The following is a 24,090-nucleotide window of genomic DNA, read 5'->3' as shown; positions in this document are numbered from 1 at the left end:
GTATGGAATGGGTAGCGGGTTGTGGAAGTGTGACCCATGCATCGACACCAACAGGGGTAGTTGTTAGAGGGACAGGGGAGGCACGGGAGCCCCTTGGGGGTAATGTACTGTGGGGGCCCGGCCGGTTCGGCCCCGCGCTGACCCCGCAAGGGGCGACGCACGGCGTCCGGCAGGCGGGCAACGACTCACATACGAGGTGGTCCCACAAGGTCCCACTCGCGCCGTATGACGGTGGGTAAGGGTGGCATCCCTGCCACCCTTCCCATGATAGGTGGGGCAAATGCGCTATAGTTTATGGGGTGTATGGCAGTGAAAACTAGCCCGGGTGGGTTAGGATATGGTGTGTAGGGATCTAGCGAAGATGACATTAGGTAACGTTAAGGTTTAGATAGTGACTGATACCTGTAGTGGGGACGCAGGTAGATTAGAGTGGATGATAATGACGAGGGAGCGCAATAGTGTAAATGGACGACTGGGAAGCGCAAGTTTCAGAGGGGAGTAGTTAGATGAGATGATGCTGTGTGAGAACTGGACAGGTGTGTGGAGCAGTGAGTGTTGTGGATCAGCGCGAATGCGCTTGGGGAGAGAAGGGTGCAGGTGGCACCAGGTGTGAGAGCACAGGTGTGCAAGTGCAGGTGTGTGGAATATATGGAGCAGAGAATGAGTGGTGTGGAGAGAGTTGGAGTAAGTGGTACGGAGTGGTGTGCATGGTGCGAAGGTGTGGATGGGGGAAGAGTGGACCCCTTTCACGAGTACCCGGGGCGGGTAGTGTAAGTGTTAGGTAGAGGGTATAGGTAAATTGTGGTTGGATATTGGCATTTGTGGTGCGGTTGCAGAATGGTATTGTGGATGGGTGCATTAGTGTTGTGGAAATGGCTGGGCGTGTAGCCTGTTAGTGTGTGTAGTTGGTTTGGGCACTCCACCACTGTGAGGATGTCGGCCAGGTGAGGCCGCAGGTGGGCTCTGGGAGCCGTTAGTGTCAGTGGGTGCCTGAGGATCCCGGGTGTGGATCGGGCAGCCCGTGCCAGAGAGGGCACTGAGGGGGTGAGAGTGCGAGAGGGCCTTCCCCAGTTAGTTAGGTTAGGGTGAGGAGCAGGTAAGCTCGGGTGGCAACTACAGTGGTGGAGGTGTGCAGGTGGGTAGACCTGGGAGAGCTACACGTCACAGCCCAGAAATTGTGCGAGGGCACCGGGAGATGAATCGGGGGAGTGAGACCCCAAATTGAAAAGCACCACAGTTTGGCCAATGGGAATTGGTTTTTAGAACACATAGTGTAAGTTGGCCAATGGATTGGCAGGGAAAGACCCCGGGTAATGTAAAGTTGTTAAAGTCATTTAGGAAATAGTTAGGATTGATGAACCTGTCGCACCATACGCAGCCACTTACCTGAGGTGATGATGATGACTCCACACCTGTGTTTTCTTTGTTTTGTGTTGCAGGAAATGAGAATTGCTGTGTGGATTTGTGAGACGCATCACGACGTGGATGAGACATTGGGGTGATTCCATCTCTCCCTCCTTAGGAGGGACTGATGATGAATTGGTGATGGCAAATTTTGATGTTGAGTTGGAAATGGCAAATTTGATTGGTTAGGAGGGAGAGAAGACGAATTTGGTTTATGGGAGGAACGGGGAAGACAGTAGGGACGTTTGTTGATGTGTAAAGTAGATGTTTATGGGTAGTGTTGTGTTTTGTGGATACAGTAAGGGGTAAGGGAGGGCCAATGTAGGTTACCTGGTGGGGGGGGGGGGGGGGGCGTACGGTAGGAACGTACCTGTCTCACCTGGTTCCCATGTGCCCCCAGTGTGCATTACCTTGTATTGCGTGCACTTTTGCGCCCTTACCACCTTACTCAATTGTCTTTTGTCTCCCACCTCAGAGGATCTGGCTTTGGAGCAGAGAGAGAGAGGAGAGAGAGGTGCTGGCTCCGCAGTTGTGGGCCTGTACTTTCGCTGCTTGCTGCCTGGATCGATACACCGTATGGACCGCAATTTTTGTGGCCGCCCACCATGGACCGCAGTTCTTTTGCGGGCAAGCACCACCCGTTGATGGACCTCTGGGTCAACGTGGCACCTATGCCATAGAGGTGAACCACTATAGTTGGCCCCCTGACGGCCACAATTTAGAAATGGACGCGGTTGGCGCCTTTCTTTATTTCTAGGGAAGCCAGAAGGCCAAGGCACTCCAAGAAGGAAGACCAGCGGCAGAACATCGGCCGGCTGCGACACCACCGCTGACTATGAACACTTTATTGGTGCACCGGATGGTGCTGACTGTACATGAGGGGGTGGTGCTTTTGGTGCTTGGACGGGGTGCTCTGCCCATTATTAAAGGCCGTAGGCCACAGGGCACTCGTGGGTTGGTGTATCGATGCTGGCATGCGTGCTCTCTCTCTATGCATAACATCTGCATGTGTTCCTCAAAGAACAGGTCCTGGATCGTAGTGTAAATATCAGTGTAGTCTTGTATAAATGATGCTCCCTACCGGCTGTATGTTTAGTTTGAGGATTCTTTCCGCGATTCGGTTATCCTGTGGGTGTGTTTCTGTGAGGAGAAGGGTGCAACGTCGCAGGGGGACATATTTACTCATTTGTGAACATTTGTGAAGTTTACCGCTCGGTAAACTAACATCTAAAACCGCGTCTGTAACAATATATATTGTTGCGAATATGGAATTTGGCCTCCATATCCGCTTGTAAATATTCCCCTATTTTCTCCAATACTCCCCAACTTTCCCCAATCCCCCATTCCCTAGTCCCATTGCATGTAAATAACAATCAGTAGAGCCGACCTTCCCCTTATTCCCCCATTAAATGTCGTGCCCAGGTCCACCGCACCACACGTAGACAACTTTCGGACATCTTGCTAGTTATTCTTAATCTATGTCAGTTAAGGCCTCGTTTCCATTAATTATGACTCTTCGTTGCACCAGAATGTGATTATATGGCACCAGTAGTGAGTTTAGGACCTTTCCCATACCTCCTCCCATCTTCTTCCCCGTCTACAACAACAGAGGGGCACGGCGCTGCGCGGGGGGGAGTGTGCGTCCTCCCACCGGCTCGGTTCGCCGCCATCGACAATGCGCTCCAGACGATGCGCTCCAGACCATGCGCTCCACGGGGTTACCACGAAGGGGCTCCTTGTCAGCTCCTCGTCAAGGGCGGAGCCTGGTAAACCCCCCGCACGCACCCAATGAGAAGCAACGTGCCGATTCCACGAGGCGGAGCTAACGAGCCGAGGGCGTGTCACTCCCCGCCGGATATACGCGGCCACGCGCCGGATGTGACGTCAGATGCGCCCCCAGCTGGAGAAAGAACGTTGCCTTGCCTACGACCGCTGAGAGGAAGAGAACCCGCCTGAGAAAGAACGTCACCTCTGAGCGCTGCGACGAGACCTCCCCGCATCTCTGGACCGGACCGGGTCGATTCTAACCTTTGAGCACAGGTGCACCTGGAGCCACCGATACCTGCCTTTCCCTGCAATCAATCCCCGTGTGAGTCAGCCGTTGTCCCGTTTATCTGTCGTCTGTCTAGGGTTAATATAAGAGTGTGTCTAAGTGCCTGTCTTTCTATGATGTACCTCTCGTCCCTGTAATCTAACCTTTCCGTACGAATATAATCTCCTCCGGAGGTCTTGAGAATTGAAACATTGGTGTCGTATGTCATTGTAAGCCAGCCGGGTGTCTTCTTTTTCCTTATTGAGCCAGCGTAGCGCGACTTCGTCAACGTCGAGTATAGTCGGGTAATTTGTGCGGACACGACGGCCATTCCGCTCGGCCCACTTTAACATCAAAGTCGTGTCTGTAACAATATATATATATTGTTGCGGTTTTGTGTTTTTATAATAAAGGTTAATTTCCCCTCCTAGTTTAGTTACACTACAACACGTAGCATCATTTAAGCTCAGTTATTTCTGAGTAAATGTAAGCGTCGACCTTTCCTGTGTTTAGTTTTGCGTTGAGTAGGATAATGAGAGTTAGGTCCTTTACGATGACTCAATGCTTTTGGTTTTGGCGTGAAATACGACGAGGCCGGCCTTAACAAGTCGATCAAGGCCGAAGGAAGGCGGAGGAGGAGCCGACGGTAAGCGTGAGCCGCCAATCAGGGCTCGAGGGGAGTGACTTACCACTGCGGCAAAAGGCGGGGTTTGGAACGTTCGTGTCGGGCTAGGGTGGGACGATATAACCCTGTGCCCAGAGCCCCCACCTCAGTTATGAGACGACCTCAGTTATGAGGGGGGATGCGCTGAGTTGAGTTCTCAGTTGAGCTGGTGTCAGATCCCCGAGGAGTGCAGGCGAGTTGCGCAGCCCAAGAGACGAGTTACGAATCGGAGTTGTGAGACCGGAGCGCTCAGTTGTATTAATCAAGCTGTGAAAGACAGCCGTGCTGGGCCACAGACGCGCGTATTTCCCCGCCTGCCTGCCTTTGCCAATATACGCGCCGCGAGGATTTTCCTGCCTGCCTGCCTGCCTGCCTTCGCCGGGATACGTGCTGTGACCGCCAGAGGGCCACGCCGGGTGAGCTGTTCCTGGAGCGACCAAAGCCGGCGCGTTCGGCGCGTGATCATTCTTCCTTCATCTCCCTGTGTGTGTAAGTGGGCCCATTGTCTGGGAAATAAGTTAAGACTGCTTAAGACTGCCCTGTGTCTCTTCTTCTTCCGAATCATTGTACATTGTGTAAATAATAATTAAATCGTGTTATTCCTTTGATTCGACCGTTTCGTCCCTTCCATCATTGACTTAGCATGGTACGAATTAGATCGCTCTGATCGGGTTCAATAGTAAGGTAACAGCACGGGTCACGTGGTACGCCATCTGCTCGGGTGTACTCTATTACGCGTGGTTCGTGCGAGACTCGATCCCCGCTCCCGCTGCAGCGTGGGTACTTAAGGTACGTGCGAAATTGACCCGAGACCCTTTTCCACGTCTGCCCGGAAGTGGCGACTCAGTCTCGCGGTTCGAAGACCCAAGGAGAAAAAGGGGCTTAATCTCCCCTTTGTAAGGGAACGGGCTGCGCAAAACCGCAACAATATATATATATATATATATTTATTTTTATATATATATACATATATATATATATATATATATATATATATATATATATATATATATATATATATATATATATATACATATATATATATATATATATATATATATATATATATATATATATATATATATATATATATATATGCCGAAACCCATGGAACATCCACGGAAGGGAGGATGTGGTGTATGCGTATGGATAGAGTGTACCATTATGGATGGCATAGGGGATTTGCTTGTCCGAGTAAGAGTTAGGAAGAAAGATCAATTTTCACTTGTGCAAAAATGCTACTCACAATTACATCGCCTGTGCGTCGGCCTGTGATTGAGCCAGAGAGTTGGCCTGTGAGTCAACTTCCTTTCCAATGTCTGCAAGAGTTGAAATACTGATTGTGAATGTGTAAAATTATATGAAAGAAGAACATGCATATCAATAGACGATGCCATCGAAAAGGAGAGCAGCTATCCATAGAAAAGGATGTCTGACATCAATTTGACATTATTGCACAGGAAATGACAAACAAAGAAACAGTTCATTTCCATCGGGTAATATTACGATGAGAGATCAGCCGATACCTTTATTATGTCCATCAGCATCCATGGCACTTAGAAAAAAAAAACGTGGCATCAGCCAGCCGCAGCCAACTATCACTTACCGTCTCGAAGTCAATGCCATCCTTTTATCTCTTCGTATACAACTCACTGGTCGCAACGTCACTCCATTTAACTTTATTAAAATGACGATAAAGACGTGAAACCCGTGGAACATCCACGGAAGGGATATCATTCGTCTGTTTTCAGCTCGTTATCTTTAAGCTTCCTTATGTCTCGCCACCTGCTACACCTCTCTGAGTTACGAGGATTTATGCAACGCACCCCGAGTATCGCAACGTCACTCCATTTAACTTTATTAAAAGGACGATAAAGACGTTTCCTTATATATCCTAATTTCAAATGTTCAAGGGAATAAAAAAGCTTCCTTACGTCTCGCCACCTGCTACACCTCTCTGAGTTACGAGGATTTATGCAACACACCCCGAGTATCGCAACGTCACTCCATTTAACTTTATTAAAATGACGATAAAGGCGTTTCCTTATATATCCTAATTTAAAATGTTCAAGGGAATAAAAAGACCATTTGGTTCACACCACCCATCACACCACTCGACTGTCGAATCAGCGGACGGCTCACATCGCCTTCGCCCAGCAGACGCCAATACGATGGTGTCATAAGATGGCGTCGTATCGGCCGATACTCGGATGCTTTTGGGTCCCAAAGTCGGCGAATTCAGATTTTTTGAGTATGGCTGTACGTGAAAAACAAAGAGCGCGGTTCGTAGATGGAAAATGCATTAGTGCCATGGGCATCGGGTCACTGGGTGCGGCGTAAAAGGGATAACAAAGTCGAGTCCTTACGGTATTATTATTATTATATATATATATATATATATATATATATATATATATACATACATACATACATACATACATACATACATACATACATACATACACACACAGTCACGTGAAAAAGTAAGTACACCCCATGTAAAGTTTTGACTTTTTCAACATATTTCAACATACAGCTATTTGATCTTCATTTCAACAATATTGAGAGATAAAGGTGATATAATATAACAAATATCATGAAACATTTACATTTTGTCGTCCATTGTATAATTTAAATAAACATAAATGCAAATTTCGGATGTGGAAAAAGTTAGTACACCCTTGGCTCTAATAGGTGGTATTGCCCCCTTTGGCAGAAACAACCTCAAGTAGGCGTTTCTTATAACTGTCTACCAGTCTCTGACATCGACTGGGAGAAATTTTTGCCCACTCCTCCATGCAGAATTCTTTCAGCTGTGCGATGCTTGAGGGGTTTCTTGCATCTACAGCTCGTTTCAAATCCCCCCCACAACATCTCAATGGGATTTAGATCCAGGCTTTGACTTGGCCATTCTAGAACCCTCCATTTCTTTCTTTTCAGCCATTCCTTGGTGGATTTACTGGTATGTTTAGGGTCATTGTCATGTTGCAAGGTACACCTTCGGTTGAGCTTCAACTTTCCGACAGATGGCCTCACATTATCCTCAAGCACCCTCTGGTACAATTAAGAATTCATAGTGGATTCTATGATGATGAGCTGCCCAAGCCCTGATGCAGCAAAGCTGCCCCAAACCATAATATTTCCACCACCATGCTTTACAGTTGGTATCAGGTTCTTGTGGTCAAATGCTGTCTTTGGTTTTCGCCAAACATGTCTTCTGGTACTGTGGCCAAATAGCTCTACCTTTGACACATCTGTCCAGAGCACATTGTTCCAGAAGTGCTGGTCTTTGCCTAGGTGTTCATTGGCAAACTTTCGTCTTGCCCTGATGTTCCTTCTGGACAGCAAAGGTTTCCTCCTGGCACACCTCCCATGTAGATCAAATTTGTGCACCCTCTTTCTAATGGTGGACTCCTGCACTTTGACATCAACAGTGGCAAGAGCTACCTGTAGGTCCCGTGATGACATTCTGGGGTTCTTAGAGACTTCTTTCAGCATCTTGCGGTCTGCTCTCGGGCTGAACTTGCTGGGGCGGCCTGGCCTGAACAAGTTGGCAGTTGTTTGGAATCTTCTCCACTTGTAGATGATCTTCCCGACAGTCGAATGATTGATTTCAAATTGTTTGGAGATCTTTTTAAATCCCTTCCCAGACTCGTAGGCATCTATAACCTTCTTTCTGAAGGCCTCAGCGAGCTCTTTTGATCTAGGCATGGTGACGCCGCACACTTCAACAACAAAGAGCAAACCAAACTAAATGTCTGAGGTTTAAATGAGACAGGTTCCTCCAAGAGCCTCTCTGACGATGTTCTAATCATTTGCACCTGAGTTGGTGCACCTGATTCTAAATTTAGGTATTTGAAGTAGTGATAAGTGTCGGGGTGTACTTACTTTTTCCACATGCGAAATTTGCATTTATGTTTATTTAAATTATACAATGGACTACAAAATGTAAATGTTTCATGATATGTGTCATGTTATGTCACCTTTATCTGTCAATATTGTTGACATGAAGATCAAATAGCTGTATGTTGAAATATGTTGAAAAAGTCAAAACTTTACATGGGGTGTACTTACTTTTTCACGTGACTGTATATATGTGTAAATATATATATATATATATATATGCTAGCTTGGCTCGGCTCGCTGCGCTCGCCTCACCCGTCGACACTGAGGAACGGGCTTATTTTAGCTGAGGCTAATGACTGTACCTGAGTTGCTGTGTTGTCATGATTTTCACCAATCATAATACAAACAATTACTTTGCACAAATGTATTTGTTGTGTTTGTGATATTACATTTTTATAGGCAATTTAGGTTGAAGATTTAGGAATGTTTTTTTTTCAAGAAAGAACCCCTCAGCACATACATAGGTGAGGGGTAGGTGCAGACTGGAAGTTTGGGACGATTACACCTCACCACCAAGTAATTCAAAACACCGCACCACCACGTAATTCAAAACACCTCACCACCACGTAATTCAAAACACCTCACCACCAAGTAATTCAAAACACCGCACCACCACGTAATTCAAAACACCTCACCACCACGAAATTGGAAACACCTCACAGCCATCAAGCACGTAATAAAATCACCTCACCACCATAAAACACGTAATAAAAACACCTCACCACCACGAAATTAAAAACACCTCACCACCACGAAATTGGAAACACCTCACAGCCATCAAGCACGTAATAAAAACACCTCACAGCCATAAAACACGAAATAAATACACCTCACAGCCATAAAACACGTAATAAAAACACCTCGCAGCCATAAAACACATAATAAAAACACCTCACCACCACAAAATTAAAAACACCTCACAGCCATTAAACACGTAATAAAAACACCTCACAGCCATAAAACACGTAATAAAAACACCTCACCACCACAAAATTAAAAACACCTCACAGCCATAAAACACGTAATAAAAACACCTCACAGCCATAAAACACGTAATAAAAACACCTCACAGCCATAAAACACGTAATAAAAACACCTCACAGCCACAAAATTAAAAACGCCTCACCACCACGTCATTTAAAAACACCTCACCACCAAGTAATTCAAAACACCTCACTGCCACATAATTCAAAACACCTCATCACCAACTAATTCAAAACACCTCACCACCACCTAATTAAAAACACCTCACCACCACGTAATTATAAATACCTCACCACCACGTAATTCAAAACACCTCACCACCATGTGATTTAAAAACACCTCACCACCATGTGATTTAAAAACACCTCACCACCATGTGATTTAAAAACACCTCACCACCATGTGATTTAAAAACACCTCACCACCATGTGATATTAAAACACCTCACCACCACACAATTCAAAATACCTCACCACCACGTGATTCAAAACCACCACAACGTTATTAAAAAGACTTCGCAACCACGGAAACAAAAGTTTTGAGGGAGTCGTTAAGTGACAACACAGACACTGCCCAGATGTGTAGATATCTATCTATAATTCCAGTAATCTCTGTGTGTATGTGTGTGTGTCTGTGTGTGTGTGTGTGTGTTTGTCTGTGACCGCTGTTTCTCGACAACCACGGGTCCGATATACTTGAAACTTGCCAGGTATATTGCTGGGGACCCGAGGATGTGCCTTTTCAAGGTTTGAAATTAATCGGACAAGTGGTTCCCAAGGTATGGTCACCGTACTCGCAAGCCGTTCGCTTTGGCTTTGCGAATGTACCAAACCATTTCATGTAAATAGAGGGGGGGGGGGGGGGTCCTACCGTACTCGCAAGCCGTTCGCTTTGGCTTTGCGAATGGACCAAACCATTTCATGTAAATAGAGGGGGGGGGGTTCTGTGGTCGTTACTGCCACGTGGTTTCAAAGTTTTTTTTTGTTGTTGTTGTTTGCACGCATGTTTTTTTGCACCCACGTACGGGCACGCCCTAGTATAGATAAATGACTGCACCCGAGTTGCCGTTTTGTCATGGTTTAAACCAATCATAATTCAAACAATTATTTTGCACAAATGTATTTGTAATATACGTGATATCATTTTTTATAAACAATTGAAGTTGGGGAAAAAAAATAATTCCCAAAATAATTCCCCAAAAAAAAAATTGGATATCTTCTTTTTTTAAAAATACCCTTAGGACATACCGACGGGAGAGATATGTGCATTCCAGAAGTTTGGTACGATTTCACAAAAATTAGAGAAAGTAGTTCAGTGACAACACACAACACAACACAACACAACACAACACAACACAGGACAGACGCTGCACAGATATATATATATAGTGTTATGGATTTGAGAATTGCTGTGTTTTTTTTTTATTGTAGTGTAATGAATTGTAAAATATCACCCTCCTTCCTCCATTTGTTGTGTATAAAGGTCAAAGGTCATGCCCGTAGTTATTCCAAATACCACACGTAGCCAATCATAGATTTCCTCCTTGTTCAGTAGTTATCTCCTTATTATGTGTATTAGATTAAGGCTGTGTCTTCCATTAATTTAACACTCCATTGCACCGAATTCAAATAGAGTAGATTCCCTGCACATCCCCCCTTTCGTCAATTGCCAACTGCACTGGAAGGTTTGCTACATTCTGCCGCTGCTGTGGGGTTGTGGTTGTTTTCGCTGCAAGACTCCATTAGCCACGAGGTCATCTCGGAGCCGAAGGTGGGAGGAGTCAGCCCAGCGCCGGGAACAAGGCGTGGCCTTGCCAACGCCCCCTCTAAGGGCGGGATCGGTGAGCCCTCGTGACCAATCAGGGCCGAGGCGACCTCACCGATGGGCGTGTCCTGGAGGCCGGCGGCTTGATCGCCCGAGGCGATATAAAAACGCGCGCGGAAGCCTTTGCGAGAGTTGCGTCAGAGGAGTTCAGAAGAGAAAACGAAAGTTGAGTTCAGAAGAGAAAACGAAAGTGGAGTTCAGAAGAGAAAACGAAAGGGGAGTCGAGAGAAACGGAACCAGGAGTTCAAGAGAGAGAGAACCCGTCACGCCAGACTCCCCCAGCAGCTCTGACTCCACCAAGCAGCGTTGGCTCCACCAGCAGCTTTGACTCCACCAAGCAGCGTTGGCTCCACCAGGCAGCTTCGACCCGTTACCCCGCGGGAACCAGGATCGGTGGCATCGGTGGCCGTCGAGGTCCAGCCCGGCGTCCCGTGCGGGATCAAGCCCCAGCCAGCGTCCAGCTGAACCTTCCTCTCCCTCCAGCCATCCACCCCCCTGCCATTCCTGTCATCATCCCCCATGTAAGTGTGCTTGTAGTCTGTCTTTGTCTCATTGCTGGGTTATAAGTAAGACTGCAGTATATAAGCTAATAATTGCACTGTGTCTCCTGGCTCCTTTCTGTCGTTATTTTCTTATCCTTCTTTCTCCTTGGTTATTTTGATGATTTGTAAATAATAATAATAAATTAGATTTGTTCTTCCTACCTTGCCTTTCTTTCCCTTACATCCTTCGTCTTTGTCTTTTCCAAATTGAATACCTGTGGCAGGATTTGGCCAACGTTTCAGGATCGGGTCTAGTCATTGTTAATAGTTCGTGCCGCGGTTGCTTAAAACCGCTCGGCAATTAACATCTGTCCGCGGTACGAACGGGGCTGTGCCACCGGCCTTTCCGGAGGTCGCTGTACAGCGTCGGACCACGTCGGTCAGTCATAAACGAGGGGACTAATCCCCCCTCGATAAGGGGAACAGAGGCCGACGTTGGGTTCCACTATATATATATATATATATAAAATTAATCCATTTAATAGTTCTCCAACCTTTAATAAGCAAACAAACAACTGTTCGACGTTTTGATCAGCAACGCAGATACACGTGCATCCACTGACCTTTCTCAAGAGTAAAGTAACTCTATACCCTCCGTTATATAAGAGAAAATGGGGGTGGGGACACCGAACCACCAATCAATGCCATTCTGGAACAACTCGTGCCATTCAAATTTAAACCGAAAATCAAAACCGTTGCACCACTGAAACTACACCTTTGAATGTTACATTAAAACCACCGTTAAATCACCGGTTGAATCAAACAAAACGTAGCATAATTCAAATAAATCGATGAAAAATAAACAACATGATTAATTGCTTCAAGTGATGGTGGTAACTTAAACGAATAAAGCTAAACGGATACATCGCAGTGTGTGTGTGTGTGTGTGTGTGTGTGTGTGTGTGTGTGTGTGTGTGTGTGTGTGTGTGTGTGTGTGTGTGTGTGTGTGTGTGTGTGTGTGTGTGTGTGTGTGTGTGTGTATTGTTGCGGTTTTTAGAACCTTCACATGTAAATTCCCTTATAAATAACCCCTGTGTACATTTCCCCTTAATTGGCTGTTCATTAAAGATTGCACCTTAGTTAGTCCATGTACAACACATAGGACACCATAGGACCTCTCAATAGTTATGTCATTAGTATGTGTTTCAGGTAAGGCTGTGTTTCCAATAGGCGACTCTGCATTGCATCAATCAAATGAGATAGATCCCTTTCAATATCCCCAATGGCCTCCTAAAAGTGCCAGTAAGTTGCATGGGGCTGTGTTTACTGGCTCCACATCGCCCCAAACTCCATTGCCCACGAGGTCAGGATCGGAGAAGAAGGGCGTGGCCCCACCTCGTCATCAAAGGTGGAGCCAGAGAGCCCTCGTCATCAAAGGTGGAGCCAGAGAGCCCCTAACGACCAGCCAGGAATCGGTGGGCATGGCTTGGTAGTGTGTGGCAAGAAACATCTAGGGAGTTCGAGAAGGTTCCAAGGGGTGGTTATAAAACCCTTGGCGCGAGGCCACCACCAGAGAGACGGAGGATGAGACGCGCAGATGAGTTGGACAAAGAAGGTACGAATTGGAGTTGGACGAGACGCGCAGATGAGTTGGACAAAGAAGGTACGAATTGGAGTTGAGAGAGGTGCGCATGAGGAGATTCCAGAGAGTCTGTGAGAAGGCAAGAGAGACCAGCTGCGTGAAGCTCCAAGATGCTGCTTCGAGCAGCCCTGCCGCGTGAAGCTCTGACGCGCTGCTCCGAGCAGCCCTGCCGTGTGAACCCGAGTGCGGTGAGTTGGCGGCCGCTCGCTTCCAGCCCTGCCGTTCTGCATGGACCCTTCTCATCCTTCGTCCAGCCATTCCTGCATGCAATCCCCTTTTGTGTACGTGAGTTTGTTCTGTTCGTCTTGTCCCTGGGGTACAAGTAAGCCTGTTTAAGAATTGCTCTGCGTATCTGCTTCTTCCTCTTCATCCTGTAAATTACCTTCGTTTCTTCTTTGGTTTTGTATAGTAGTAAATAAATACCTGTTCCTCCTTACTTTGGTTTTCATTCTCGTCCGATCGCTTTCGTGATTTCTTTCAATTGAGTGCCTGTGGCACGATTTTGGCCGAACCGCTTATGAATCGGGTTAGTCCTTTGCTAATGGCTCGGATTCCAGATTGCTAAACCGCTCGGCAAACTCCATCTTGTCTGGGATTCGAGCGGTACTTATCTCCCTGTTGTGCGGAGGGATTGATAAAGGTATTCGGGATAAACCCCGGACCAATAACCTTGATCAATCCCACCCCGCAGAAGAGCGTTACAAGTACCAGGACCGGTCGGACGGCCAGCTTAAAAAGACAAGGGGATTAAACCCCCCCTCGGTGAGGGGAGTGCCGTCCCCCGGATCCATAACAATATATATATATATACAGACTTGGCATTTAATATGGATTTTTTTTTTGTGGGGGTGAACTGAACTTACTTTTCAAGATGTCTTAGAACCAAAAGTTCATTGGAATTATGTTGAAATTATTCTAGATTTTGTTAATGTGACCTTTAAAAGAAACAAAAACCACATTTGACATTTTGAAACAAATTAATTGATCCTTGAAAGTGATGTAAACTGATATCGAACTCAATTCATGGACAGTACTGTGTTAAATTTCTGTACGTTTTCCAGAAGTATCTCTTTATTTTGCACATTAGCCAAAAAATTTTTATAACAAAAACAAAAGTTAAATTACGACTGGGATTACGGACAGTAAAATTACAGTTCAGTACTTCGTGTAACCCCCACGAGCATTCAGGAGAGCACGTACACGTTGAGCCATGCTGTTCATGAGATTTGCCAAAGTTTGGCAGGAATCGCTTGCCATGCAGTGACAGCCTGCTGCAATTCACGCACAGAGGTCGGCTGCTGGTCCAAGTGGTCGATTTGATGCGTTAATTCTGCCCACAAGTTCTCTATCGGATTCATATCCGGGGACATGGCAGGCCACTCCATATGCTCTACACCACGGTCAGCAAGAAAGTGTTGGATCATGCGAGCACGATGAGGCCGTGCATTGTCATCTTGGAAGACAAAGTTTCCTCGAAAGGCTGCACGAGCAAATGGAAGCAATGTTTCTTCCAGACTGGCCCTGTGCTTGAACTGGTTCAGGCTTCCATTCAGAACAACCAGGTCTGTTTTGCCCCCTGCATGAAAAGCAGCCCAAACGGTCACCCCACCACCTCCAGCTTGGACTCTTGGCACTATACAATCTTTGTTGTAGGCTTCATGCACTTGTCTGGTCTGCACACTCGGACACGACCATCTTGACGATAGACCAGAAATATAGACTCGTCACTGAAGATCACGTGATTCCAGTGTCCTGGCTGCCATTGACGGTGCTCTCTGGCCCACTGCAATCGGCGCTGGCGGTGTTGTCTGGTCAGGCGTGGCTTTCTCAGGGGACGCCTGGCACGACAGCCCTGCTTGAACCAGTCGTTGGTTGACTAGCCTTCTGGATACAGGCACATTTGTCAGTTGCTGCCACTCAGCCCTAAGCCGATTAGCTGACTTGGTACGGCCATTGCGGACTAACCGGTGCAGCTGGCGATCATCCCTCCTTGTGGTTCTGCGGGGACGTCCTGGCCTCGGTACTGGAGTAGGGATACCCCTCTGAGCATTTCGTTTCAGGATCTTTGACACCTGACCTTGAGTGATGCCATACTGCCGAGCAATAGCACGCTGTTTCATGCCGTAATTTCGTAAAGCCACCACTCCATGACAAACAGCATTGTCGAGTTGACGGACCATCTCCAGAGGAAGCGGCAATAACTTTTGGAGACGTGCAGCAGTTGTTTTCCACTAATACAGAACGCAACAACCCTTGTATACCCGACTGTGAAGCCAATCATCAAATGCACCTGTCCGTACATTTTGCCACGCCACCAGTAGTCTAGTAGGAAGACTAGGTCCCCCTGCACCCCCCGGAGATATACTTCTAATCAGTGTTTCTAGATTGGAAAAAATGTGTAGAAAATGACTAGCTATGGCCCCAAGCTGAAAAAATGTCCCACATACCATTTTTATGCAAATTACTGCTGCCATTATCAAAAAAAGACTAGGTCCCCCTGCACCCCCCGGAGATATACTTCTAATCAGTGTTTCTAGATTGGAAAAAATGTGTAGAAAATGACTAGCTATGGCCCCAAGCTGAAAAAATGTCCCACATACCATTTTTATGCAAATTACTGCTGCCATTATCAAAAAAACGATTTTTGACATATCTCAGCCAATATTGCAGATAATTGAAAAATGAAGGTGTCTAGACCCATGTTTTGAAGGGCATAGATCATGATAGAACTATTCATAACATGATTACATGTGTCTATGGTATACTAGTATGCTAATTAGTGCTTTATTTACAAAATAATCACAGTTTTACGAAATAATAGACTCATATTAAGGTCCGTCTACACAGACGTTAACACAAAGTTTTATTTTTCTAAATACCCTGTGAAATTCACCGAATGCCCTGTGAAACCTGGGATTCTTCTCCAGCTTTTTCAAGGGCCCGACTTTTCCCTTCCCTTTGAAGGCACTGGTGCAGTCTTCTCCGCTGAACACATAGTACCCCAGGAGAGTGGCACAGTAGTCCTCTCCCAGGGATTCTGCCAGCTCAGAGACGTTGACAAGTTGGCGATGCTTCCCTGACCCTGTATCCAGGTACACCGTCAGCTTGATGTTGTGGGCATGGTGGAGCAGGATCAGGAGGATGTCTGTGTCCGGTGTTCTGACTACAGCGTTCTTGTATCCGATGGTAGCAGCATGATGGAGGTACAGAACCACCCTGGTATCAGTCTCTTCCTGGTTGCTGTAGATCGTGGGGAGTTCACGTACCTCGACCTGAAACACAAAAAGGCACCGCATTTCAATCACCAGTCACTGCCAGTTTCAGTATATCTCCGGGGGGTGCAGGGGGACCTAGTCTTTTTTTGATAATGGCAGCAGTAATTTGCATAAAAATGGTATGTGGGACATTTTTTCAGCTTGGGGCCATAGCTAGTCATTTTCTACACATTTTTTCCAATCTAGAAACACTGATTAGAAGTATATCTCCGGGGGGTGCAGGGGGACCTAGTCTTTTTTTGATAATGGCAGCAGTAATTTGCATAAAAATGGTATGTGGGACATTTTTTCAGCTTGGGGCCATAGCTAGTCATTTTCTACACATTTTTTCCAATCTAGAAACACTGATTAGAAGTATATCTCCGGGGGGTGCAGGGGGACCTAGTCTTCCTACTAGACTACAGTGAGATAATCCTGTTGTTCACTTCTTGCTGCGACAGACAATCAGTGACATGGTTCTTTTAACAAATAAATCACCAACGTGTAAAATAAACTCACTAGATTGATATACTGAGTTAAGAAAGTAAACCCAAGTCAAGAAAAAAATATATATTCCATATTAAATGCCAAGTGTGTGTGTGTGTGTGTGTGTGTGTGTGTGTGTGTGTGTGTGTGTGTGTGTGTGTGTGTGTGTGTGTGTGTGTGTGTGTGTGTGTGTGTGTATGTATGTATATATATGTATATATATATATATATATATATATATATATATATACACACACACACATACATACATACTGAAATGCAAAAGAAACTTACCACCTTTGAAACCTTTAAATATCAACAATAACACTGCGTGTAGTAAATGTGTGAACTTATTTGTGGACAATAGTGTCCTCACTGTCAGACAAAACGGTCACGGATGGTCACTTGAACCTTCAATGGTCACTTCATAGCACAGCTGTTGAACAGCCGTTTTGACTGTCAGTGATTAGCCAAGGAGTACGGGATGATTTTAATGAGCTGCACGTGATGTCTTGATATTGGCTTTAAAAAGGCCAGTGCAAAATGGGCATTTCAATCAACATGCCACGATTGTCAAGGGATCAACGGCAGCGTGCTCTGGACATGCTGCAAGGCGGACTGAGCTACCGTGAGGTGGCACGTCGCCTTGGCTGTTCACACCAGATGATATCGGCCCTGGTGGACAGAGACACCCTCCACAACTCTGCAGATGACAGACCTCGATCAGGGAGGCCAAGAGTCACCACTGCAAGGCAGGACAGGCAGATGGTCCGAAGTCACCTGCGGGATCGATTCTGTCCAGCATCCCGCACTGCGGCAGAAACTCCGGGGCGTGCAAACCCACGGATCTCCAATGATACTGCACGAAGACGACTGCATGACTATTGTCTGACTGCCAAAAGACCATACAGAGGCCCCGTGATGACGGCTGCCCATCGCCGCAACCGACAGAGATGGTGCCAGCAGCATCAGCGGTGGACCTTGGCGCAGTGAAATGTAATAAAATTGTAACAGTTCAAAATAAAACAAACCAACAATTGCTAATTGAAACATTGGCATTTTATTGATGACATGTCAAGTTTTTGACCAAGATGCACCATCTCATCAGTTTGTTCTACAGTACAGAACAGCACAGGGTGCAATGTCAGTCCCCTTTCAATAGCGTGTGTGGCCACCATTGTTTTGGATAGAGGCCGTGCATCGTTGGCGTATACTGCCTACCAGTCTTTGGATGGATTGCTGCTGGATTCTGTCCCACTCAGTCCTCAATGTCTGAAGCAGCTCTGCCCGTGTCCTGGCCTTGCCAACTACGCGTCTCCCAAGCTCATCCCACAGGTGCTCTATGGGATTCAGGTCAGGGGAGAGCGCAGGCCACTGCATGGTGTTGATGTTCTCGCCTTGGAGAAATGCAGTGGTAAAGCGAGCAGCATGGGGACGAGCGTTGTCATGCTGAAAGGTTCTCAGTTCTGGGTGGTCTAGCAGGAATGGCAGCAGATGAGGTCGCAGGATGTTATCCACATACCGCTGGGCGTTAAGATTCCCATCCACAACCACCAGTGGCGTCCTGTACCGGCCTGATATGGCGGCCCACACCATCACACTTGGGCCACCCCACCTGTTGGCCTGACGCACGCAACAATCGGCATATCGCTCGCCAGTTCTTCTCCAGACACGCTCACGCCCATCAGGACTGTCCACACAGAACCTTGACTCATCGCTGAAAGCGACCTGTTCCACTGCGCCAAGGTCTACCGCTGATGCTGCTGGCACCATCTCTGTCGGTTGCGGCGATGGGCAGCCGTCATCACGGGGCCTCTGTATGGTCTTCTGGCAGTCAGACCATAGTCATGCAGTCGTCTTCGTGCAGTATCATTGGAGATCCGTGGGTTTGCACGCCCCGGAGTTTCTGCCGCAGTGCGGGATGCTGGACGGAATCGATCCTGCAGGTGACTTCGGACCATCTGCCTGTCCTGCCTTGCAGTGGTGACTCTTGGCCTCCCTGATCGAGGTCTGTCATCTGCAGAGTTGTGGAGGGTGTCTGTCCACCAGGGCCGATATCGTCTGGTGTGAACAGCCAAGGCGACATGCCACCTCACGGTAGCTCAGTCCACCTTGCAGCATGCCCAGGGCACGCTGCCGTTGATCCCTTGACAATCGTGGCATGTTGATTGAAATGCCCATTTTGCACTGGCCTTTTTAAAGCCAATATCAAGACATCACGTGCAGCTCATTAAAATCATCCCGTACCCCTTGGCTAATCACTGACGGTCAAAACGGCTGTTCAACAGCTGTGCTATGAAGTGACCATTGAAGGTTCAAGTAACCATCCGTGACCGTTTTGTCTGACAGTGAGGACACTATTGTCCACAAATAAGTTCACACATTTATTACACGCAGTGTTCTTGTTGATATTTAAAGGTTTCAAAGGTGGTAAGTTTCTTTTGCGTTTCAGTATATATATCTGTATTAAACAAAAACAAACAAACAAAAAAAAATTATATCTGTATGGAGAACCAAAATATGGAGAATATTTTATTGACAACTCTGGTGTCACATGTCATATGGTGGTGGTGAAGTTCCGTGAAGATCAGTTTAAAATTATGACCTGTAGGCGATTGGCAAACAGACAGACAGACAGAAGAAGACATCATGCAGAGCACGATACTTGCAAACCCCTTCCTCCCCTACCCAAGCCCCCCCCCCCCTTCCCCCTGAAAAAAAGGTTTCCATTGATCCAGCAAATTGTTCATTTCATCAAGATCAAAATTGACGATCTTGATTAAAGCTCAGGTCAATCAGATGAAAAGTGACGATTTTTCTTATGAAAATTGATGATTATAGAGGTTTGATCTATAGTTGGCCTTATGACCTCAAAAATAGTTGGTTTCCCAATTTATTGACGCAAAGTGGAAGTGCTGTCAATTTCCAAGTCAATCGGATGAAAATTGTCGGTTTTAGAAATTTGACCTCCAAATGACCTGTGATCTTTGACCTCAAAATCAATCGGCTTCTCGGTTGTGATGACCTCTACAACTTGGTGAAGTTTCATGACGATCCGTTTGGAATTGTTACCTGTAGGTGAGTGACAAACAAACAAACAAACAGACAGACAGACAGACCAACAAACAAACAGACAGAATAATGAAAAAGCGCTCATCGAGCGACATTTGGCAAACAGAACAAAGTAGAATGGCACTCAGTAGAGCATCCTTTTGACCTCAAAAATAATTTGTGGTAGGATTTGGTGACCTGATATGCAAATCGTCTTCAAAGTTCAAGTTAATCGGATGAAAATTGACAATTTTAGAAATTTGGCCTATGTTGACCTTTTGGCCTACGCTGATCTCAAAAATAGTTGGTGGTTGAATTCAGTTTGCCGACATGTAAATCCTATTCAAATTTCAAGTCAATTGGATGAAAATTTAGGATTTTAGAAATTCGAAAAAAGTGGTTGACCTTTGGCATATGTTGACCTTTTGACCTCAAATACATATAGGATTTTGTCAGACCACGAACTCTATCATTTGGTAAAGTTTCGTGAAGATAGGTTTAAAATTGTGACCTGTAGGCAAGTATAAGTGAGTGGACAGACAAACACGCACACACGCACAAACCGGAGTGATCGACATACTTGCAAAAAAAAAATATATTATATTTTTATATATTTTTTTTGCCAAGTAACAAACGCAACCGACCAATATACTTGAAAAATCTTCGATTTTGCAAGTAATAATGTTGCTGTTTTAATAAGCACATTTGACTTTGGAAGTAGGTGAAGGTGATATGGAGCATCTCATTCATGTCGTTTGTTTTCTTATTTGTATCTGGATAATTGAATAAAAAATCTGATTGAGGGAGCATGTGCTTCAGGTCGATGCCATGTCATGGAGCAGAAGGACGATCCAAATGGGTTCAGGGATGAAGAGTGTGGCCGTGAAGTTCCCGATTATCAAGCAGGCCTGTGCACGTAAGATCTTCACTTCATCCAGAAACAAAGAAAAAGCATCCATTTCACTTTGTACAAGCGTTTTCCCAGTTTTTTCCCCCTGTTTTATGGGGTTTTTTTGAGCTTAAATATAGTCAGACGTTATCCGTAATTTCAATAAAGCAGTCTGCAAACACCATTTCCAACTCTGATGGACCATGCCAAACATCATGATTTACAGATGATTAACTTTTGGTAGTAGGGTACAAGCTGTTACATGTGGGTGGGGATGGAAGGAGTAATGGTGTGGGAATAATAGTATAAGAAGAGATCAGCAAGCAGGTGGTTAGAGTGGAAATATCGGAGGGACGGATAGTGATGGCAAGGGTGATGATATGGAGGCAAATAATGCGTGTTATGTCAGTATATGATCCACAATCCGGAAGGACTGTGGTGGAGAAGCAGGAATTCAGGGACGCACTGGAGAGAATGATGGGAATGGTTGAGATGGAGGTGATGCTGTGCATTACGGGGTACTTTGACGTGTATGTCGGAGTAACAGAGCCGCGTGAAGAGGAATGTGTTGGTAAATTTGTTTGGGGAATGAGGAATAGAGGGGGTAAATACCTGGTGTAGTTGGTGGCGAGGAATGTGATCGCCATAGCTGGTTCATCTTTCCAAAACAAAGCCACAAGTTTACCTATAGGAGTGAACAGTGTAGAACAGAACTGGATTTGGTGGTAGTAAGGAAGAGACAGCTGTGGAGGGTTGAGGATTGTAAAGCAGTAGTGGGAGAGCACAAGACTGTGATGCACAAGACTGTGATGCTTGTGGTGAGGATGAAGAAAACGAGGGGGGTTAAGAGCAGGGTTCGGAAGGTTATTAGGTGGGGGAAATGTAGGAGAAACGTTGCCGTAGAGTACAAGGAGAGGGGGAAGACCAGGTATAAGCAACATAGCAAAGAAGCAAAAGGTTTGGAGAAGGAATGGAAGAAGTACCGAGAGGCATTTAGGGGAATTGCAGATATGTTGTGTGGAAAGACGTCTGGAAATGGTGCATCTGAGATGGATGGGTGTGCCGGAAGCAGAAGTTAGGTTGGTGGAAGGGATGTACAAGGGAGTGCAGAGAAGAGTTTTGGTTGGTCCTGGAAAGCCTGAGGAATTCAATGTGACCATCGGTTTGAGGCAGGGAAGCGCTCTCAGCCCACTCCTGTTTATCATGGTGATGGAGCTGGTAAGTAGGAAGTTAAACATGAAAGGTATTCTGGGGAGGATGTTGTACATGGACGATCTGGTTGATGTGGTGGACAGTGGGTGGGAGATGCAGGAAGTACTGGGGAAGTGGAAGGCGGCATTTAGGAAACATGGGCTGAAAATGAGCATGGCGTGGATGGAGGATTGGAGGTGATGTGGGTCGGGCAGTAGAGATAATAAATGAATATCAGGTTGGAGGGGAAGGAGATCAGACAAGGAAATAGGTTTGAGTATCTGGGTGGAACAGTGACCTGGGATGGTAAATCGAAGGCACAGGTGTGGGGGAGGATTCAGGTCAGTATGAATGCACGGAGGAGGGTGGATGGTGTAATGGCAGACAGAAAGATTTCAAGGAGATCGAAAGGAAAGGCTCTGATGTCGTGCGTAACACCGGCCTACCTTATCAATCTGGAGACGGTGGCACTTACAGAGAGACAACAACAGAGGCTGCAGGTTTGCGAGAACACCTGGGTCAGGAGGATTGCAGGAGTGAACAGGGTGGATAGAAGGAGGATGGATGAACTGAGGGAGGAGATTGGTGTGCAGATGAGCTTGATGGTGAGATTGGTGAAATGATGGCTGAGATGGGCTGGACACTTGGTGCAGATGGGGAAAGAGAGAATGAAAAAGAGATCGGATTGGTTGAGGGAACAAGGTAGGAGGGTAGTCATTATATTTGAATTATATATTTAGAATTATAACAAAAAGGGTAATCAGGTAAAGAAAAGGGTAATCATAACAAAAAGGGTAATCAGGTAAAGAAAAGGGTAAATCCCGATCCGTACATTGGATCAGGATCCATTGCTGTAACCCCTTAAATGTCGTACTTTTTCCCCAATTCCCACAAGACTATCCCAAAATATTTGAGATGAGTGTTGGAATAATTGTTGCTTGCTTTTACAGTAACCACTACAAGGAGTATCTGGTCAGCCTGATAACTAGAGAAAGCTTAGATCCTGTGGCGTTGTATTTGGTGAAAGACGCGACGTTGGAGTTGCAAAGGAATGACCTTGCTCTGCCACCACAAAAACCCAATGAGTCACAAGAAGACTACTTGCTGCGCCTCAAACATGTAAGCACAACCTTTGCATGTTACATTTCTACTTTGGTCAATAAACTATTCTTCACTTGGTGGTGCCATGAGGCCACAAAAGCTTCGAATTCCTGCTCTTATTAAGCTTTTTAACCGCTCCTACTGCACTGGTATTTACCCAAACTCCTGGAAGCACTCCTATGTCTGCCGTGTATCGAAGAAGGATGACATGTCCAATGTAATGCTCATTGTTTTTGTTGGTGGTGGGTGTTTTTTGTTGCAGATGATTCAGGAGAAGATCCCACTGAAGGGAAGAGATGAAAATAAGTGAATTAACACGTGACGTTAACATGACCTAAACTTGTATTTAACTCCCAGAACAATGTACAGTACTTACTTTGTTCAATTGAAGGATTTATAATCTGCACATGCTTGTGTAACCATGTAATATCTCGTTTGCAGAAGTGAATAATTATGTACGTTATGAATGAATGAATGAATGATCGTTTTAAGGCCATTTTCCCCGCTAGAGCGGGGGTTAGCCTTGCGGGCCCCATGACAATCATGGTTCCCTGTTTGAGGCAATGTTTTTATGGCCGGATGCCCTTCCTGACGCCAACCCTTAGTCGCTTCTTACGATGTGCAGGGATACAGTGTACCTATTCTAAACCGGGGTACACACCGGGATCATTCATCCCAGCAAGCTGGTACTCAATTTGCCGACCTCGGAAGGATGACAGGCTGAGTCAACCCCCCTGGCGTTAATTCAGTGATCGACCGGGATTCGAACCCAGGATCCTAGGATCCCAAGCCGGCACCCTAACCACTAAGCCAACACCAGGGCTCAAGTACGTTATAACTTTGGATAATTAAATATTGTCAGAATCGTCGTCACATTGGAATTATGATTGTAAGTTTGTATGCAGTTGGGAAATAAATGTTTATCTTTCCATGGTGGCTCCATTCTTTGTGTGCACTTTGACGTTATGAATTTGATATCCTTTTAATTATTGACAAGTCAGGAAACGACGATGGTTCACGAGCGAGCGGTATTCAATGACGAAGGACGGACTATAATCGAAACGGGCCCGGACTGTGGGGTCGGGGGCCCACGTGGCAGGTGTCGGCCCCCAACATGCGGTGTACATGCCTATTTACTAAGGGGCCCAATGCACTGCGTGCGCAGGCCTTTAAGAGCCAG

The 24,090-nt window shown here is 46.0% G+C and overlaps 1 protein-coding gene across 5 annotated transcripts in view; it reads left to right on the top strand.

Moving 5' to 3' along the window:
• LOC137433790 (E3 ubiquitin-protein ligase RNF31) overlaps window positions 1-23,839 on the top strand; it is a 104,886-nt gene extending 81,047 nt beyond the window's left edge. For 3 of the 5 annotated variants that reach the window (XM_068126120.2, XM_068126123.2, XM_068126124.2), the window contains exons 19-21: window positions 20,549-20,645; window positions 22,760-22,928; window positions 23,173-23,839. In XM_068126120.2, coding sequence (XP_067982221.2) covers window positions 20,549-20,645; window positions 22,760-22,928; window positions 23,173-23,220 — 314 coding nt within the window. In that variant the 3' untranslated portion in view covers window positions 23,221-23,839. Of the gene's footprint in view, window positions 1-1,879; window positions 2,087-20,548; window positions 20,646-22,759; window positions 22,929-23,172 lie in introns of those variants that run through there. The other 2 variants (XR_013624811.1, XM_078786064.1) reach the window with 2 other exon arrangements.
• The last annotated feature ends 251 nt before the right edge of the window (window positions 23,840-24,090 follow it).

This window comes from Myxine glutinosa, chromosome 10 (assembly GCF_964187855.1).
Source record: "Myxine glutinosa chromosome 10, kmMyxGlut1.1, whole genome shotgun sequence".
Classification (NCBI taxonomy): Eukaryota; Metazoa; Chordata; class Myxini; order Myxiniformes; family Myxinidae; genus Myxine; species Myxine glutinosa.
This window is presented reverse-complemented; position numbering and strand designations above follow the sequence as displayed.